At 45.6% G+C, this 21,481-nt stretch overlaps 1 protein-coding gene across 5 annotated transcripts in view; it reads left to right on the forward strand.

Moving 5' to 3' along the window:
* The window catches only part of SARDH (sarcosine dehydrogenase), a 1,294,294-nt gene that overhangs the window by 912,884 nt on the left and 359,929 nt on the right, over window positions 1-21,481 (forward strand). For all 5 annotated transcript variants that reach the window (XM_069609627.1, XM_069609628.1, XM_069609625.1 and 2 more), the window contains exon 20: window positions 6,000-6,135. In XM_069609627.1, coding sequence (XP_069465728.1) covers window positions 6,000-6,135 — 136 coding nt within the window. The remainder of the gene's footprint in view (window positions 1-5,999; window positions 6,136-21,481) is intronic.

The raw sequence follows: 21,481 nt of genomic DNA on the forward strand, positions 1-21,481 counted from the left end.
CATGAGAAAAGGCAGAATCCCTTTGAGAAGGAAGAGCTGAAAGTGGGACTTATTGGGAATGTCCTGAGTGTGAATGAGGAAGGAGAAAGGGGAGTCGAAGATGACGCCAAGGTTTCTGGCTTCAAAAGGAGGAGCCGGGGGAGAGCCCATGGAGGAAGGCCAGAGAGAAGGGAAGGAGGAGGGAGAAGGTGGTCCCAATGGGAAGGATCTCAGTTTTGCTGGCATTGAGGCAGGGATCGTTGGCAGTGTACCAGGCCTGGATGGCAGATAGACAGACAGGGATGAAGGAAGATGCGAGAGTGCCAGCAGGAAGTCTGAAAAAAAGAGTTGTTTGTAGTCTACATAACACTGGGAATGGGGGGAGAAGCATGAGATGAAGAGTCAGCTAAGCAAGGTAGATGTTAAAGAGCCAAGGTGAGAGGGTGGAACCCTGGGGGACACCAAAGGTGGAGACGAAAGTAGGAGAGGAAAAGGTGCCCAGGATTACTTGCGAAGAGCGGTCCATTAGGAAAGAGGTCAACCCCTTCACTGCCCATTCAGAGATACCAATGGTATCGTGGAGCCTTTGTATGAGGATGGAGTGGTTGACCATATCAAATGCAGAGGAGAGGTCCAGTAGGATGAGGATAGCTGGGGAGTCTGAATCCAGTGAAGTAAGCAGTTCTTCACAGGCATTCAGAAGAGCAGTTTCCATGCCTCTGGATGCTCAGAATGCAGATTGATGGTTGTGGAGACCACCCACAAGTTCTGTGTACGAGTTGATTTGGGGCAAGGCAGCTTCTCCAGGAAGGGGGTGATTGAGATAGGATAGTAGTTGGCTGAACAGGTAGGATGTGCTGAAAGTTTCTTCAGGAGGGGGGCACATAAGGAAGTGTTTGAGGGAGGAGGGGAAAGATCCAGTGGCAAAAAGTGGTTGCATAAATCGGCGAGTGTGGTGGGCAAGAGAGCCGATGTTGTCCTGAATGAGCAGGGGCGAACCTGTTTGGAAGAAACCTTCATGGAGCAAACAACTCTGGTAACCTCTTTCGGTGTGACTGGTGCAAAAGGAGGAGAAGGTGGTAGGTGGGTTGTGAGTTGCCTAGGGAGGCAAGGGGGTGTGAGATGGGTTTGGCACGTGGGCAAGCTGGGATGAAGGTAGAAGCAAAGGTAGTAGCTGGCACCTGTTTTATCGGGCAGATGTTTGGGAATGAAGTTGGCAGGGCTTTTGAAGGAGTGGAAGGAGGGCCGAAGGGACTCAGGTGGGAGGAGAACAGAGAATGTTCTGACCAAGAGAGGGGTGACGAGAATGGGGGAGAGGGAGAGGTCAGAGTGGATGATGGAGTCCAGAGTGTGACCAGCCGAGTGGTTTGGACTAGAGGGAAGAATGGAGAGGGATTAGAGAGGTGTAGAGGTCAATGAAGAGAGTGGTTCATGAGACAGGGTTGAAAGTAAGGAGGAGCAGAAATCAGCCCATTCAGAGAGGAACCAGGTGATAGCACCTCAGGGCTGGTAAATGGTAGTAATCAGAGTGGGGGAGGGAGAGATGACCAACTTGCATACCAGGCTCTCAAAGGATGAGTAGATCTGGGTGGGTAAGATGTAAGCAGGAAACCACTCTGGGTAGATTAAGGCGACCCCACCACTAGCACAGTGAGGACGAGGCTTGGAAATGATCTTGAAGCCATCCGGGAGGAGGGAGTCAAGAGGGGACTGAGCTGGCGGTGAACCAGGTCTCGATGAGGCCAGAATGTCGAGGTCAGAATCTGCAAGAAGCAGGCAGAGTGTTGGCTGAGCCGGCGTTAAGAGTAACCAGGTGAAGGAGGTCTCTGCCTTGGAAGGTTTTCTAAGGGTGGGGTACATGGGAATGGTACTCCAGTCAGGGGGGGTGGGGGGAGTGAGAGTGGTAGGGAGAGAGGCAGGAGAAGAAAGGAGGTTAATGAAGGAAGGCGGTATTTGGTCAGAGGAGGTTGGGTTGAGGACTCTGAACCAGGATAGTGCCTTTGTGGTATACATTAACAATGCAGCATGAGGATGAGAAGACTTCACAATTGAGGACACTGGCGAGGAAGTGAAAGGGGATAGTAGAGATAAGATGAGGAGTCCATAGATCTGGAGACGGAACAGAGAAAAGTATATTGGTGAAGACCTCTCTGGAAGTTGCGCTGATGTAGGTGTCTGCGATGGCAAGGGCCGGGTTTGCCCTTAGAATGTCGTTTTTGAACTTTTTCAGTCCAGACTTTGTGAGAGGGGGGCGGGGGTAGGTGATGGAGTAGCAATTAGAGAAGATAGGAGAGAAGGCGAGTGCCATCACAGTGCCAGAGGATAGATGAAAGCATGGAAGACAAGGAAAACTAAAAATACAGGCTGCACTGCACAGTCATGGGCCGTACTGAAAGGTGGCCTAGTAGATTGGGTGCACAAATCCAGAGCAATAGGTAATGGTCCAGGGAATAAAAATAATCACAAATGTAGTGCACAAATGGATCCAAGATTGCAAACACAATCTACCTGGATTCGATTTTTTTTAAAAAGCAGTGCACATATGGATTCAGGATGCAAACCTCCACTTGGATTCGATTTAAAAAAGCAGAGCACAATGCAAGGTAAATGAACAATCTACCTGGATTAGATTTGAAAAAACAGTGCACATATGGATGCAGGATGCAAACACAATCGAACTGGGTTCGATTTTAAAAAGCAGTGCACAAATTAATGCAGTTTGCAAACAAAATCCACCTGGATTCGATTTTAAAAAAGCAGTACACAATGCAAGGTAAATGCACAATCCACATGGATTCGATTTTAAGGAGGATCGCATTGAAAGCAGGAGTCAGAACAATGAGATAAAAGGACAGCCAACAACCAAATGTAATGGATAACTCTGAATGCAATTTGCAAGTAGGATGGCAAAGGGAGAAAGGAAGGAAAGAAAGAGTAAAGAGGCTAAGGTAGGAGAAAGTCAATGGAAAAGTTCAGCCATCACTCACGTGAAGAGCAGGAAGGGCGCGAAGAGTAGCAGTATGTGTTTGTGGATGTTCATGGCAGCAGCATTATGTCTTGATGAGTGGCCCACCAGAGCCCTACGAGGACCGGACCAGTACAGACAGGGACCTTAGGAGAGGTTGTTTGGTTGTGGGCCGGCTTGCGCCTGCCAGTTTGCTTTTGGCTGTAAAGTGTGAGCCATCAGCCAATCGGCTGGCTTGGAGCTGCCCCGAGGAGCACAAATGGCTGCAATCTTCCATGGCGGCCATCTTTAGGCATCGTGGATGCAAATCGGGTAGATATCCTTTGAATGTGGAATTGTGCCAAAAACACAGTGCATGCAAATATATTAAGATTAAAATCAAAGCGCTTTGCAAATGATGTCAATGCGCTAATTTAGGCTGAGAAATAGTACGCCCCATGAGCCTCACTGCTCGCATAGGGCAGTGTGCAGTAAATGCACGATGTGCAAGCCCCAGCTCACCGTACCTTCGAGGTTGTGAGGGGGTTTCTAGGCAGCCTGTAGATGAGAGGCCTCCTTCTTCCTGCGTCCTGGTAGATGCAGCCATCCTTCGATTTGGTGGATCAAGTGTGAAACCTGGTTAGCATTTCCTATTTGAAGCACATTTTTCAACAATCGCTACTCAATTAGTTAAACATTGCCTGTCGTAGCCCTGAGAATGTCTCCAAATGGACTTTCCAAGGTTTAAAGCACAGTGCTGTTGAAGACCATCTTGGGTCATGTGGGCAGCCAGCCATTGTGGTTTGTTTCATTCCCACTCAGAAAACTGTTTACGCAAGATCGTATTCAGCAACACTCCCTAGTCGGGCAATCCTTACAGAATTTTGTTAGTAAAAGAATGGTTATCCCTGCAAAAGGCACTGCACCTCCATATATTTGCAGGCTTGGCTCAGGCCATTAAGACATTTTTCAATTAACCGTCTGAATTTAATGCGGTTACAGTCCAGGTTGGCGAAATAGTGGATCCCAGATTATTGCACAAAAGGATAGATCTGGAGAATTTGTCCAGGACTGGACTAAGCTTCCAAGGTTTTAGTTCCATTTAAAGTCATTGAATTTCTTCCTGTTGAGAAAGGCGCAATATGTTAGCAGAGATGGATTTTCTCAGAAGCTGAATTCACTGGGAAACCTAAATGGTTTATGGTGCTTTGGTTGAATTTTGCCTGTCTTGTTTTATTCTTTTGTGTATGATTTTTCTGCTCATACTGCACCATATAGATCAATAGTGGGTAGATAACAAAAATAAGAGTGTCTATTTTGATCAGGACACACCATTTCTGCATTCCCTAAGCTACAGGAAATTGTACAATGCGTAGAAGAATACAAAGTGCTCATTGCTTGAATTATGTGGGTGGAATTGTGCCATAGAAACATCTGGGAAAAATAAATTGGCTGAATCCTCTGTATGTTCAAGGAGCTTAGAAGGTTTGGAGTGGGAAACTCTATTTGGCATTTTCAGTGTTTATTCTCATTTGTAAAGCGCTTTCACCAAAGCAATTAACACATTAATGCAATCAGTACAAAAACAATATGTAAAGATGGATAAATAATGTCAGATGAGAGAATCTAAAAACAGTAGATCAGTTGTCAGGAGCAACGAGGAGATGACTTTTCAAATGGGTATGGAAGACGTATGAAGAGGGCGGAGATGGTGTTTGGGAGCGAGAGGAGAGAAACAGCCACACGGGATGATGCACAGGGAGGCCAAGGAACAGACAAAAGATGCAAGGGCTGAGCACAAAGAGGACTAGAAGGAGAGTATAAAGTAACAAAGGAACGGGTAAGATGGAGGGAGGCCATGGATACACTTGAAGATCATGCAGGGAAAATGAAAAAGAGGAGTCAAAACATAGAGAAAGAATGAAGAGAGGGGGGGTAATAGACGAACATGAAGGCAAAGAAAACGCAATGAATAGCAGAGTTGTGGACGAGCAAAGTTGAATAAGATATGAGGCAGGGGGACTGACCAAGGGGGGGGTTGAACAGTAGACTAGATTGGAGAAGATTAAAGAGCTGAAGAGAAATTTAGTATTATGAAAAGAGAAAGCACTGTACATGAAGGATATTATAAATCTTGAAATTATACATACATGCCGTGTTAGAAATCTGTGGAGAAGGATAAAAAAGGACATCAAGAATTTAAGCATTTGTACAAAAAATGGAGGCTGGGAAAGAGTGGGCAGAGGGAGGTTCGGGTGGAAGAATAAAAGTAGTAGGATACACATAGGACTTTTGTCTTGCTACGGTGAAGATGGCGGCAATGAGACCATCAAAAGTTGGATGGCCTAGAGACAGGCAAATCTAGTCAAATGAAGGGTTTCAGCGAAAGAACCGAAAGATAAAGTTCTGAGAGTCTGCTACCTAGAAATGAGATGAGATTGAAATAGGATATGAGAACTGAGAATGGGATCGTATAGAGAGAAGAGAAGTGGACCAAGTACAGAACCCAGGGTAACAGTATGGAAGAGGGTGGAGGGGAAGACGTTTGACCAGCCTGACACTGAAAAAGTTCTTAGAAAGATGGGGGAAAAACACAAATACGGAGCCAAAGAGACTAGGAAGCAAGGGAAAAGAGGACAGTACGGTGATCTTCCATGTCAAAAGCTGTAGATAAGTTGAAAGATAAAAATAGAAGAACCGCTACCGTGAGGAGCAGAAATTAGGGAATTGGGGATGTGAAGAAGAGCAGTCTCAGTGGAGGGAGATGTGTGAAAGCCAGACCGAAAGGGAGAAAGTAAAGTGTGCTTACATAAGAAGATACTTTGGTATAAACAAGCCGTGCAAGTAGTTTAGCATGAAAAGGAAAAAAAAAACTATCAAAATGAGAAGTATAGGATGCAAGGACATGTTTTCAGGATTGGGATGATCTGCTTGAATGAAGAAGGCATGTGGAAGGAGGAAAGTGAAATTGAAGAGCCAAGTGAAAGGCTTGTTCTGTTGTCTGTCTAATGCACATGACCTCTACACAGTGAGAATCGTCCAACTCATGTTTGCTAAACCCTTTCTGATCCCACAGGAAGGTGCCCATGTTTGGCTTGGAGGGCATATGGAGGAATGGCAAACCAGTTGGCCACATCAGGAGGTCGGATTTTGGCTTCACCATCGACAAAACAATTGCCTACGGATACGTGTGCAACCCTGAAGGAGGAGCTGTAAGTACAAAATTTTGATAAATCCTCTTTTGTTCCATTGGCGAGTTGCTTTCTGATTTTAACATTTTGGGTTGAATACTTTTTTTAAAATAATTACTCCATTTGTTTCTGAAAGTTTTTTGTTGTTTTGTTAGATTTTTAGTTTCTGTTTCTGTGACCTTGCTCCTATGCCAGGTCTCTCCCCCCTCCTCCCAGCTCCCCCTTTCCCTTGAGTAGGAGTGTTTGAGAAGAGATTGATAGTCACGCCACAACCTATTTCTCCCTATTCAACTTCTGTCCTCACTTCTCCATTCTTTTGCTTTCTTATTGGCCTTGTCACTTTTGGTGGTCTCTCGGACTCCTTTTTGTAGTCCAGTATTGATCCACCTGCTGTCATATTCCCTCTTACCTTTAGGAAGTGCTCTGCTGCTGTCGCCCATTGTGGGCAACCAATTGTGGGCAAATTCTCATCTCTATCAGAGTCCCATTCCCTGCTAAACATAAAAGAGCTTCTTGTGAGTCACGCAGAATTTCAGCTCGCATTTCCACATACAGTCTTGTGTGCATTATACAGGCACAGTAAGCCGATGGTGGGGGGGTCCCTGGGCACGTGGATTAGCCATATTTTCGAAACCCATGTGTGTTCTGAAGCATATTTGTATTCCTTAAGTCTTAAGTTGCAGGCATGCACCAGTGCATCCTTTCATGTATTTGTATACAGGGAGGAGCAATGCTCTTTTAATCTCAAAAGAACGTACAATAGATGGGAAATTTGATTTGATGGGAAGCGGTGAGCTTCTTACAATGGGGTGAGTTCAAGAGACATTCTGACCACGTTGTGGAGGGAAGTAAATTCACCAGGGACGATACATGGGTGAACATGCATAGATATAACCAACCTTAGACATGTTTAAGTGCATGTTGGCTGCCTGAGTTAGAGATGTGGCCATGATGGTTGAATGCTAGTGGAGGCAGAGGAAGTGAGGGACGGAGGCAGGTTAGAGGTGAGGGAAACATGTTATCTAAAAGGCGTTTTTAAGCTGGGTTCCTTTGCTGGATCAGTGCAGGGGCTGGTGTTTTAATAGGTTTACCACTATAATTTAGGAAGAGGTCAAAGTTGCAGCAGTTCAGTTTTTGGCAGTATTTTACCAGTAATCATTTTGGAATTATTGCATGCAGTGCTCCCCTGGGGTACTGTTTAGTTAAATGTCATGAGTTATAATCAGCAAGGCAGTAAAAATAGTTGATTTGAAATACTGTGGGCCTCATTACGAGTTTGGTGATAACCCTTAAATGCTGCATTTAAGGGTCCGCCAAATCACGGGCCTGGTGGATAAACCCCCAGCTCTGAGCTGGGGGCAAACCCACTGTGATTTTGTCAATGTTCGATGCCATTACCGCTAGCGGTAATACTGCCAGCGGTAATAGCACTGACCATTCCCCATTGAACCCAATGGGGAATGGGAAATTCCCGAAAGGGCCCAATCGGGAATGGTAACTTACCGTTATGCCGAACCTGTGATCTGGCGCTAATATGCCAGGGGGTTTGGCGGTAGAGCTAAGCCCCGGTGGTAATACCGGCCGGGGATAGTGCCCAACTCGTGATGAGGCCCTGTGTTTTTAGCATTTCCTACTGGACAAGGACAGGGGATGCTGTGCCCCTTTTTTACTCTGAACCATTCCAGATGATGACTTTGAAAGCATTTATTGTATTTTTCAGTGTGCATTCTTTGTGTGCAAATGTTTTGAGATGGAAATATTGTTGTGCAATTATCCAATGAGAAATGGCTGATGGAGCCTTTACACCAAGCACTGGCGCTCTTACTTACCTTTCACTTGTATAGATTCAATAAAGCCTTTTGAAAACTTGGATTTGATCTGAGGTTTATTTTGTATAAACACAACATTAACTCCACGTGCCTCCATGAGAGGCCTGATCGTTCACTCAAAATAAAAAAAAAAGATTGATTTATTCTGCACATGCAACCAATCGATATTTTAAAATTGTAAATGTGCGGTAAAGTTACTTAGAGAGGCGAGTGCAGTTAATGTTGCATTTCCTCTTGTGAATGCCAAACGCCTCGCCCAGCATGTGCTGATGAGCTTGCGCGCTCTGATCTTGATGAGGTCACGGAGCATGCATGGAGAGGGAAATGGGACTGAACACCACACATCGCCCTCCTTAATAATTTTGGAAGAAAATATAAACGACACCTGGTTCAATATAACTCTGGTTCAGTCTTTTGGTACTATTCTTCCTCTTGTGTCTCTGCATTTGGGATGTAATGGCTGCCAAGGTGTCCAGTCTTTCACTGCATAAAGTTTGCAGTTGCAGTTTACGTTCACTTCAGGTGCATGATCATCAGCCGCTCCAAGTTGGTCGTTGAAGCTCTCCAATTTGTTGGTGTCGGTATCGGTTGCAATGGCATCTTTGTTGTTTATCTCGGCAGACTTGGTAGACTTTTGTAGCGTGCCAATCTTTCTCCAATCCATCTTCTTTGCGGTCTTCGAGCACAATGTGATTTTCTCCCATAGGTATCACTTGAAGGGTTCTGTTGTATTTAGGTAAACAGTGCCTGTTTTTTGTTGTCTAGCTTTATTTTAACTGCCACCTGGTTGCATCTTGGGTGCTTTGATTGCATGCTGTGCATCATGCACCTGTTTCATGGTTGACTGTATGGTTCATTTTGAGGCATTTATCAATGTTCTCAATGGCTTTAGGATCTTTGGTAGTAGGCATCCCGAGTGCAAACCATTTCGATCTTGCCTGCCTACCAGCCATTAAAGAAAAAAGGTGTTTCTCATGTAGTGACTGACTTGTCGTTCTGTGAGCTGCTATGCCCCGCAGAGTAGACAGTTTGCCTTCCAACCCTGATGCCACAACTGGTTGGAAACTTGATTTTTGAATCTGTTGGCATGTTACACTAATCCATTGGCTTGATGTTGGCCAAAGACCATTTGGGGTTGAGTAATACCTTGGAGTTCTAGGTACTTGGTCATCTCAATGGAAATGGGTTGCTCTGAAGGATCTGCAATCTTTCGGCTGGATAGCCTTCTCTATTGAAGGCAATCACCAATACTTTACCCAAATTGGCTAAGGTGATATTTAAAAAGTTCAATTGCATCCAATTAAATAGTCAATAAGTTAGATGCCCGATTTGTCCTCATGCCTTTTTAAGTTGTCATATAATATCAAGACTGAACTTAAAGCAAATGCATACACCTCAAGGAGCATTGTCTAAGTGTGCCTGTCTGGGTATCGGCCTCCTGTCTGTGGAGGTGCATCCTGCAGAGTGTTCTACTACCTTCTACACTTCTTAGTCCATTCCTGGCCACCCATACTTGTTTCTCAAACACCTCTTTTCTAGGGGAGCTCCTTAGCTGTCCTTTCTCTAGAAGTAGGTTTAGGTTGCCCGTAGACTGAAGAAAGTCATGGTTTCTTTTCCATAAGGGCATTTTCAATGAGTTACCTGTAGACTTCTTTCACCTGACCACCCTGTGTTGATATGTGCGGAGTTATTCAGTACGTCTTTTTCTGAAGGATTTACTCTCCTTTATAATTCCTTCATCTTTTTCTAGGTCTTAAATGGATGGGGCTATGCACTCATCACTTAAGACGTCTGAAACGTCCCCCTTGTCATGTGGGTAATCTTGCTAAGCAATCTGCCTGCTGCTTGTTCAAGCGGAATATCGACAGATGGAACGGTGTGTTTGTGTAATTTCGCTGGGAAGCGTGCAAACCTTAGGGATGAAATGTGTTTCCATAAAGTTTTATGTGTACTGTAAGGGTGTCGAAGAAGAAAACTCACACAAGGGTGGCATGGTTTTTGCTATAGACTTTATAGTAAAATAACTCTCACAATACCTATCTGTAATAGGGGTTTCCCTGCCTCAAACTAATTCTAACTGATATGTGGCACTATAATGAGAAGGATTTCCTCAAAGGCTTGTTTCAATGTTGGGTGGGTCCCACACCCTACTCTGATCATCAGTGGACTTCTTGCCACAACTGTGAGGCTGGTTTCAGCTGATGCTTGCCGTATTTATATTGGGGTCCCAGACCCTTCTCTGGCGGTCAGTGGGTTTATCTATGCCACTGGAATGAGGAAGATTTAGTTGGATGCACTCTTCACCTTGTTCTGGGTCCCTGACCCTTGATGGCCCTCTGCCAGGCCTTACGCTTGCCCCAGTGTGAAGCAAAGACTCCCATTTTCCTTACGAGTCTGCCTATGTGTCCAGTTACATTCTGGGACTTGCTTGCACGGTGCCGGTCTCTCCTGGAACTGGTATCGGCCTTCCCACTTTCTGCAGCCGTTTGCTACGTTACTGCCTAACGTGCGATTCTGCATGTTGACTCCTTGCAGTTTCGGCACTGTTGGGGGACCAGGAGGTCCACCTCCTCCTGGAGATTGTGCCACTGCCTCGCCTGCTTCCTGCTGGGCTCGATCCTGCCGGTACAGGGCCCATTACGGACTACCTCAGCCATGCACCGGCATCTTCTGCAGAGCCCTCTTAGTGTTTAGTGCAGACTTGGACACTCCCAGGTTCTCCGACGAGGAGGGAAGATGAAGATGGTGAGTCCCCCTTCTCTTTCCACTTAATAGGAATGACTCCGCCCCAGCATAACATCAAAACTTGTCAAAGTTTTCTTGGTATTCCCCATGCCTCCTGTGAGCCACCTCATCCTAGCATAGTCGGTATTCCTCATGTTTTCTGTGCTCTTCTTCGTCCTAGTATTTTCTGTCTTGGGTGTACCCAAGGCCCTAAAGCAATGCATTGGTTTAATCTCAATATAATGGTTTGAAATGGAAGGGGTGGTTTAAGGAATAGGGGGGGGGGTTTGATCTAGTACAACAGATTGTACCCAAGGTGGTCGTCTGTTAGGAAATATTTCCATTTATGTGCAATTTTCATTCCAGTTGTGTACCCCCCAAATGTTTGCTGTGTTTAACCACCATAGTCTGACTTTACCAGAGGAGCCCAGCCTACTTCTGCACTTCTCTGGGCTTTTCGCTCACTTTGTTATGGGGACACTGACATGCCCTTAAAGACAGTCAGTACTGGTAGATTTTGTTTCCCTTTGTCCTTTCCAATGTTGCAACTTTTCTGCAACATGTAACAAGTGTACAAGGTACCTTACAGTAGAGTGCACTTGGGTCTAATAGTGAATTCTGAAGGCACTAGATACTCTTGAAGGATTTTTTAGGCGATGTTCAGATGTGTCACAGACAGGGCTGGTGGCAGCTTATCCTTTCATATATTTTTAACCATTTCCTGACAAGTAAACCGCATTAACCGTGTTTGGCACAAACGGGTAGCCTGGCTACAAAATGGCCATGCCACAAGGTTCTTTGGCCATCTTGCCCCTTCACCTTCCCCAGGTCGAGCCGACCGCGGTCAGTCATTATTTGGTCATGCATTCTCCCGTGAAAATCCAAGCTTTTGTGGGCTTCTGCATCCCTTGTGTGTATGCCTCCAGGATGTCGGCTGGGGTGTCTGTTCCCAATACACATCCTGGGTGCCAGAGAGTTTGGAGTGCTGTGAATGCCTGGTACCCCTGTGGTCTGTGATTGGTCCATGTATGGTATGCCTGAATGTGAGGAGATCTCCCATTGGGTCCTCTTCATTTTGGTGCAAAGGAGATTCTGGATAGGAGAAGGGCCCACACAGCTATACGATGTCGATCTCTGGAGTTCTCACTGAAGGAAGGATGGGATCCAAGTATCCTGAAACTAAGAATCCGAGTTGAGGAACCGCTGGTGACGCGCTGGAAGGTTTGGCACCTTGAGCCCGCTGTCCTCCCGCTGGACCCCTCTGCATCTGGCCATCCTAGAAGGTCTGCGAAGATGCTTCGACCAATTGGAATAGTGGGACCAACTACTCTCAGCACCTTCATCAAACCCTGCAAGTAAGCCTCTTCATAAGTGTGCCTGGGCCAACCAGTGGGCTGACCAGCTTGTGCAGGAGTTTTGCCCTGATACCGCCGCCGTTTCAAGGAGTCCTTTGAAACTTTGCACGTCACTAGCTGTGTTACCAGCACTCTCACACTGAATTTTGTACACTTGGCCTTCCCAGGTCTGGAGTAAATGGGTGCACCGGAACCACAGCATACAGTTACTGTGTTGCCCAGCCGTGGTGATGAACTTTTCAGGTGTGATGCGTGATGCTTTTGTGCCCCTCTTGCCCCTGAAGCCTGCTGCAGTGAAACTCGCCTGATCCATCCACCAGGAGCAGAAAAAGCGCCACTGTCCCGTTTAGGAACAACACTGTATCTTTGTCGCTGAAATACGCAGAGCAGCCAGATTGTTGCACTTGAACCTGCAACTGAAGTGGACTCGACTGCCGAAGTTTGGTCTGGAGTGCGCCAGGGGTCGGTGAGTAATCGCAACCCTAACCGGTGGCCCCTAGCACCACAATCCATTTTTATGCGCAAGTGGCCCCTGAGGTCCCCTATCCTTTCCACTGTTAGTGTGAACTACCAAACTATTCCCAACTCTTGGCATCAACTCTGTCCTCAAGTGGAGGCCCTCCTCGAATAGTGGGAACCTATTCTTCTTCACTTCACCCACCTTTCTGAGCTGCTACAGACCCTTGAAGAGATCCTGTTTTGCCCATCTGTATTACTGCTTGTGTCAGCATTGCAAGTACATTTGAGCAATAGGCTCCAATCTTCTTAGGGATTGGACTGCCTCTTAGTTAGGAGTGTGTTTGATGGAGAAGGGACTAAAGACTATATTCAGTACCAGTTTCCTTTTTAAGTATGGACCCATTTCGTGCATTAACATTTCAGACCCCATTGGTCTTGTATATATGTATCGTGTTGGCTTAAAAGTATTACTGTGATTTGATTTGTGTTGAAACTCAAAGGCCTTGAAATAAATGTATTTGTATTCTTAATATATATACATCTGACTGGGAGGGATTTGTAAGTGTCCTTTGCTCTGTGTGCTCATTGAGGTCTTTTAGTCACCATCACCCCTCCTGAGACCTAGTCTTGACCGCCGCCAAGCTACCTTGATTGGTCTGGCTTGTCCAGAAGGTTACCCTGTTCCAAGAAACTAGGCTGGCTTCTGAACCTCTGCCCACCAGGTCACATCATCCTTATCCCCATTGAGGGAGTTCCTCCCCATGAGGTCCTCCCACATTAAACCACCCCTAGGGCGACTTTTGGGTAGTGGCCTCAACTCTCTAGCCTCATTGGAAAAGGCTCCACCTTGGTGAGAAGTGACGATACCTGGTAAATCATCACAGTACCCATGTCATCAACCGTGACACGGGTGTGGACTGCTCCGTTGAACGGTTTGAGACATTGGGTGTTCGTGATGGCTTGTTTTACATCTTCAATAGCATCATCGGTATCCCTCACCCATTCTTATTGTTTCACACTTTTAGCAAGAAGTCTTGACTGCTCAGTGCAAGATGAACATTTCATTAGAAACCTTGCATAGTATTCCCTGAGGCCATTATTTTCATGCGTTGGTGCATTTCTTAGCTTCAACTAAGTCACATTTGCATGTAATATTTCATAATATAGTGTACTCCAGGTAATCTGCCCCAGGAAATCTACCCTTTCTTAGAACAACTTCCGCTTTTCCTTTCTCAGTTTAAATCCTGCTTTTATCAAGCATTTGAGTATGGTCTAGCATTCGGTTGTTCAGCATTTTCTCTGCATAGGAGTAAATCATTCTGAAAATAAATTAGATTTGAACATTAAGCAGCACGGCACAGGAGATTAATACAAAAGTTATCCAATTGAACTGATGTACCCCGATGGGGGTTATAAAAGCTATTGGATGTTTTGAGGACTATTGCAATTTTACAAGGTAATATGATTTCGTAAAGTGCTGGGCTTTTATGAGAATGAACACCAGCTCAGTTAATATAGTTGCAGGTTATTATCAGTAATGAGTTCTTTATTAAGGCTGTGCAAATCTATACATGCATGCGTGCATGTATACAATTTTGCAGTATCTTTTTTGTGTACCACCTGGGTAAGCTACAATTGGCTTCCAAATTGCCATTGTAAAATGATTAAACGTGTTCCCTCTTGTATGGTTAGGTAAATTTGTTATGCTCTTTATTCATGCCAATCCAGAATTGGGACATGTAGTTCAGTGATGTATAGCTCGCTGTGCGCCCCTTGAAGTTTGTATTTTAAGATGTTAAGCACTTCCCCCGCAAAGCTCTGTACTTAATAAATGGTACACAAATATGAAACCAGCAAATAAGGTTTCGGAAAAGATTAAAGGTGGAGAAAAAGGGGTTTTGAGATGTAACTAGAAAAAAAAGTTGGGAAGCATCTACTACAAAGGGGTAGGGAGTTCTAATATCTGGGGGCTAAAAGAGAAAAGGATTGGAATCTGGATTGTTCACATGGTGGTTTGGGGACTATAAGTATTAATGAATCCGGTAATAAGGAGCATGGGGGGGCATTGGGCAAGAATTAAATTGGTAAGTGAGAACTAGACCGTATATGCATTTAAAGATGATACCAAGTATATGAGAGTAACAGGGATTCCTATGAAATCCAGAAAAGGGAGGAGAGAGAATGGAGGATAATTGGTATGAGCAAAAGACAATGGATTCTGGATTGAAGAGTTAAAGATGGAATGTAAGGGTGCAAGCTGCAGAATAGTAGTCCAAGCGAGAAAAGACTAGTGAAGAAAAGTTTAGTGGCATGAACGTTGAGAAAAGGATGGGCTTTATGTGTATTGTAAAGTTGACCGTGGCATGAGTAAACTGTGTTCGTGATGTGTAGAAGAGTCAAAGAAGGTACCCAGATTACATGCTGAAGTCGTTGGAGGATGGAGGAAGAGGTACAGAAGAAGCAGAGAAAAATAGGTCCTCTGTTTTTTGAGGGGTTAAGGTGTAAGAAATGCATGGAAACCGAAGATTGGATTGCAAGAAGACAGGCAGAAATAGTAGCGCGAAGGGAGTCTGAAAGGGAGAAGTAAACAAAAATCTGAGTCGTCCGTGTAGAAATGGCCTGGTAACCTAAATGTAGATGATAGAGCAAACTGTGAGGTAGGAAGGGGGGGGAAGAAGGAATGGGACCCAAAACGGAGCTCCGTTGGACACTGCAACAAACTAAAGGTTTACAACCCCATGATATGGATAACCAATGAATGGATAGGAACCATTGAAGACCAGCACCAGAGAATCCCTTTGAAACCAGAGGAGAGTAGTATGATCAATAGGGTCAAATACATTATGCGCCTTAGAAGCTTCTTACATTAATCTTGACGAATGGGCAAAAAAAACTGGAGTGTCAGCTATTGCATAAACTTCTAAGTCTATCTAATAGAACCCCCATAGAAGCAATATGGGTCAAACCTGGGCCTCGCGTCTCTGGCAATCCTCATGAAGATCAGAAGAGGCATATATATATATATATATATGAATATGATGACTGCTGAGGATAACTCTCTCTTCACTATAATCAAAAAGGCATTGTTGGATGATTCGTGTTGCTCTCTGTCAGAATTTAAGGTAGCCAATGATTCTTTCTTTGATCAAATTGCTTGGACCCCAGTGTGGGAAGATGGTGCTGGGTCACTGATAAGTTCTCTAAAAAAAAAAAACATGCTGCAAAAGGGACTGGGTAGAAAATCATTGATGGGAAATTGAAGTCACGGAGTACATTTGCCAGAATGATTTCTCCTTGAAAAAAAAAAGCAACAGTAGATCTACCAGTTCCCTTTGGTCAAGCTTATAAGGGCGTTCATGTGAATACAATGTAATACATTGAATGTGCCAGAGATCACAGGCGCCTGTTTGTGCATCCCCAGGGAGAAACGCACTTGTCTGTTGTGCTGTGATCTTGAATTATTAGAGCCAGCATGACATGTGCTAACTGCCTGCACTACATTCACAAACATTTATGCCTGGCATTATGGACTGCATGATGAGGATTTGAATATGATTCGGAGGGAGACCTTTTGGTTACGATGTGTATTGGCTGTAGTCTATCCCTGACCTTGTCAATAAAGACTATGTTTATTGGTTGAAGCTAAGCTAGCCACGTTACCTAGATTAGTCCGTGCATATCAGCGGATCCCTCTGTGTAGTTCTAAGATACACGTACTCTCGTAATCGGCATTAGTGAAGTGTCTTGTATGATTTTAATACACAACTTTAATGGGAACATCAACATATACATTGATGTTAACAATGATAGAGGTTATTATATGAATTGGATACGGACATGTAATGCTTCTTTTTATTATCTTTTATGGTGGTGTAATTTATGAAATGCTGTGTGTGTAAAGTTGTAATTAACTGAATCACACTAATAAAAGAAAATGGTGTCAAATGATGTAGAAAGATCGAGACGCGATTAGAATGACTAGCAGCTAGAAGTGAATCCTATTCGCTAAGAAGACAATGGGCCTCATTACAAGTATGGTTGAGCGGTTACGGAAATACTGCCATTGATTGTTCCCGCCCCGCCATACTACGTGTATGGCCCTGGAGTGGAGGATTTACCTCCAGCATCATGCTGGAGGTAAATCCTCCAACTCTCAGCTGAAAAAATCTGCAAAATTGGAAGAATTTCTGTGGCGGAATGATCACTGCTGTAATTCGCCAAAAAAGCCCCATTGAGTCCTATGGACTCCCCCAAAAAATAAATGGGGGGCCTTAACCACACCACCACCACTTGTAATCCAGCGGTAATAGCGCCGGACCAAGTGGCTGTAACAGTAATTCAGTTTGGTGGTATCTGTGCAGATTTACTGCACAGATACCACCAAAGTCCAAATGAGGTCCCATTTTCTGCAGAATGAAGAGGAAGGAAAAACCCTGATTGGGAATGTGGAAGGAGAAGCAGGATCAAGGTAAGCTGTGATTTAAGATCAACTAGTCCATTCTGGAATTTTAGCTAAAGTACACTTGACTTTTGCCGAAACCTAGCAATGTGATCCTCATGCCACCATGTATTCCTGGTTTGCCACCCCCTGTCTGAACAAATCCCACATCCAGGACGAAAGAGGAAAACGCACATAAAGGATTCCAAACAGCAACATTCCTACACATACGCCCAGAGCTCGCCAAACCCTGGTGAGCACGCAAGCAAACGCACACACATGCTCCCCATAGCCAGTGCACATGCACATACAGGCACAAAGATGCAACCGTGTGTATGCATGATTGTGTGTTTTTTCTTGCATCTCATTCTCAATGAGATGCTAATATACAATCTTAAGCCACGATGTAAGTTTCCTCCAATAGCAACTAGGAAGTTGACTGGGCTGCAGCCAAAAGAACACCAGGTTTTGTTGAAGATCTCAACCTCTTTAATGCAGTCACTTAAACTGGGTGGCAGCCAATGAAACGCTGAGAGATGTACTGGTTTGCCGCCAGTGGAATGCTGGGATTTGTTCCTTTTAGATGCCAAACAGCCCTCTCTGTACGGTGTGCAGCCAATGAAACCATACTTTCAGAGCTTTGCCCACGTCCGCAACAGAGTTTTATCAAATTACTGCTATTCAGGGGAATCGAGGTGTGAAAATAACTACAGAGGTATTTCCGCCAAACGGACATTAACAATCAAATTAGCGGGTAGTAATCCTGCTCTCAGGTAAAAGGCTTGTATATTAGCATTTGTTCTAGAATTTCATTCCAGAAAGAGCAATTAACCCGTGCAGCCAATCACCGAAATCCTTCTGGCAGAACATCCGCCGAGTCTACAAGAAATGAAGAAACAGCAGACTATAGGATTCATAGTCTAAGAAAAGTAAAGTAGCGGAGGCGACAAAAACAAGGAGAATGGGAGACTGAATCTTCGTGGATAAGACCAAGAAACTTAAAGATAAGTCACTTTGTATGATATATGAAAATGAATATTATGATTAGACGATAAACATTTTAAAAACCGAGAAAGGTAAACGGATATATTTCTCAAAGCAGACAAAAATAAGGTTCGATGTTTGGTCCCAGAATGCCCGGTCGCGTTTTTTGTCTACCCACTGAGCCCCGTTTAACAAACCCATCCCATTGCTCTGCTTTCCCACAGGACTACTCCCTTTATCAGTCACTGATTAGTCCTTCCTCTACCTGCTCAATGTTCATAGGGCTTGTCCAATTAGGGAGAGCTATGCACCTCCCAATATGCCACTTTCCCCTCCATCCACACTCGTACATTATGCCCCCTCATCTCCACTTTGTGCACCCCATTCATCACTCCACTGGCATCAAGGTTGTTGCCAGAAGAGTGGGGTCCAGGGAAAGGAGTTTTACCTCCATTTCTGCTACAGATAGTGGGAGCATTTGAGTACCGGGTGGACCTTATTTTATTGCCCAGAAGCTCCTACCTGTTACCTCTTTGTCTTGGGGGAAACACTGTGGTGTTCGGTGTCGAGGATATGGACCATTAGAGCTTTGGAAAGCACTCTCTGCCTCTTAAAGTTCAATTTCTGGGTACGTTTGGTGGTGGCTTTCTTTTCAGGTGGTTATGGAGAACTTATGATGGCTTCAAGAAAAATGGATAGTTTCTGAAAAAGGGATGATCGGGTTGCAGATGCAGCTCTATAATGACAAATAATAGACAGCAGGTTTGGTAATTCTGAGCCCACCTGCCCACAACTGTTGATCCAGCCCTCTTTCGGTTGTTTTTCTACATGCACTTTCAGGAAAACCTTATTGGAGCATTGCATGGCAGTGGTGTGCTGAACTGCCTGCGCATGACCCCTTAAATACTCTGCTCAGCCTGTGTAAACTAAGCATGAGATGATATGGCATTTATAACACGCCTTTTCACAAGTGTTTCAAGACGCGGCATGGGAGGGGGAACAGAGGGAAGACGGAGACAACGATCTTTCTAGGCCAGGTGATATTGAGTGTTCAAGTGCAGGGCTGGGAGGGGAAAAGTGTGAGGGGGGAAAATGGGAGGGGGAAGTGCAGTACATGGTATCAACAGTTAAATAAAACAAATAAAAAGTGCAGCCAGCTGGTGGCAAGTGCAAAGGTAATTGCAGACTTCAAGTGTCAAATGCTGGTAGGGGACTTTAAGGATACAGAAACAGCCCCCAAGTGCAAGGGTTTGCCGGGGGGGGGGGGGGCAGTGCAGGTGTGAAACTGGTGGGAAGGGGACCTGGGCCCGAGATCAAAGGTTAACCAGATTGCCAGTTTAGTTTCAGCCAGGGGTTCAGCAGGGGAGAGGAAGACAGAAAGCAGAAGCAAAGAAGGTGGCATTGAGGTGCTTCCGAACCAGAGATGGTTCTCTTAAAGTTTCAGAGAGGCAGGGAGACTGTTCCAGAGAGAGGCCCCAGCCGAAGAAAGATGCCTACCACCAACTTGTTGCTTGGAGAAGCGACTGACCCTGAGGGAGTTGGAGGTGGATGAGCGAAGAGCTTGAGAAGGAAGATATTTACACAGAGAGAGTTGAAGGTATTGAAGCCCCAGGCTCCAGAAGGCCTTGTGGACAATGCAGAGGGTTTTGAACTTGATCCCTGCAGCCACTGGGAGCCAGTGCAGAGATTTCAGTCCTGGATGGATACGATCCCTGGTCTTGAGGCCAAGTACAAGTCTTAGTCCTGTTTTGGATGAGTTGCAGAGGCCGGAGAGTAGAGGCAAGCAGATTTAGAAAGAGGATGTTGCAGTAGTCCAGGTTAGAGAGAACCAGAGATCTGGAGAAGTGAGCTTCTGGGTAAAGGAGAGGAAAGGGGGAATACCTATGAGGAGGTGCAGGTGGTAGTGTGACTTCTTGGAGATGTCGGAGATGTGAGGAGACCAGGAGAGTGTCGAGTCAAAGATGACCCCAAGGATTTTAGCCTCACAGGTGGGAGCAGCATGAGGGCCAAGACGGGTCAGCCAGAGAGTGACAGCAAAGGAGGGAGCAGGTGTGCCGTTGAGGCGAATTTCAGTCTTAATGGCATTACAGCAATGATCAATGGCGGCACACTACTCCTGGATAGCAGACAGTCAGAAATGAGAGAAGGAGAAGAGTTGGCAGAAAGATGGGGCAGCGAGCAGCAATGCGGTGGACATAAAATTCCAGGTATTGGTTGAACAGCCAGGGAGAGAGATTAGACCCCTGGGGAACACCACAGGTAGAGAGAGAGATAGAGGAGAGGAAGGACCCATGTTGGACCTGAGAGGAAAGAGGTCAGCCAAGCCAGGGTCTGATTGGTGATACCCACGTTATCATGGATACGGTTGAGCAGGATGGCATGGTTGACCGTTTCAAAGGCAGAAGAGAGATAAAGTAAGATGAGGACACAGGGGGTATTGGAATAGAGGTTGGCGAGCAGGTCTTCATGGATGTTCAGGAGAGCAGATTATATGCTTCTGGCAGCTTTGAAGCCAAACTGATGGTCATGGGGACAACCAACAGATTCAGTGTTAAGATTAAGCTGGGAGATGGCTAGCTTTTCCAGGAGTTTGCCCAGGAACAGAGTGATGGAGATCGGGCAATAGTTAGCCGGGCAGGAGTGGTCGGCTGAGGGTTTCGTAAGCGGGTGCACAAGGGAGTGCTTCAGGGGGGAAGAGAAGACTCCAGTGGCAAAGGAGTGGTTGCAGAAGTCACCCAGAGCATTAGCCAGGGTATCAATGTGATCCTTGATATTTTGGGAGGAACAGAGGAGAACCTGTTTTGACAAGACTTTCATAGATCAGGCTCTTCTAGAAACCGTGTCTGGGGAGAATGGGGGAAAGGCAGAGAAGGAGGGAGGAGAGGTGGCCGAAGAGGGGCCAGAGGAAGAGCGGGGAGTAGAGGGAGGAGGGGGAGAGTGAGAGAGAGAGAGAGGGGACAGGATGTCCTGAGTTCTAGAGATTAAATGAGAAGCCAGGGCTGTGCAGAGGGCCTGGGAGGGGACTTGAGACTTGGAGACTGCAGCAGGATTGGCCAGCTCCTTGCAGATTTTAGAGTTCAGGCGAGTTGTTGGATGCCACAGAGATGCAGGCTCTCTTCTTGGTGCCAACAGCGAGCCGGTATTGCCTTTGGAGCAGGCGGCAGGCTAGTTTGTCAGAGGATGTACCGGAAGCACGCCATTTCCTCTCAGCCACTCTGCATTTGTGTTTAAGGATGACGAGTTCTGAGTCGTACCAGGAGTTGCACTTAGCTTTGGGCTTCAAGCAGATCCTCATGACTGGGACAAGAACATCAAGAGTATCAGTGGAGCATGAAGAGGGCTGTGTCAGGGTGTGAGTGAGCCGAAGGGGATGGGAGGGGGGGTGAGAAAGTGGCTGTGAAGCCCAACTGACACATGCTTCATGGATCGGATAATTGAGAAAGTAGGTGGCAGTGCTGGAGTTGGCTTGGCCTGAGGGGTAGAGTGGGTGAGCTAGGAGGAAATGAGAACATGATCACTCCAGGAGAGAGGAGTGGTGAGAGGGATATAAAGGGGAAGGTCTGAAGAGATCAGAACAT

The sequence above is a fragment of the Ambystoma mexicanum genome, chromosome 8, assembly GCF_040938575.1.
Source record: "Ambystoma mexicanum isolate Mex_15411 chromosome 8, UKY_AmexF1_1, whole genome shotgun sequence".
Classification (NCBI taxonomy): domain Eukaryota; kingdom Metazoa; phylum Chordata; class Amphibia; order Caudata; family Ambystomatidae; genus Ambystoma; species Ambystoma mexicanum.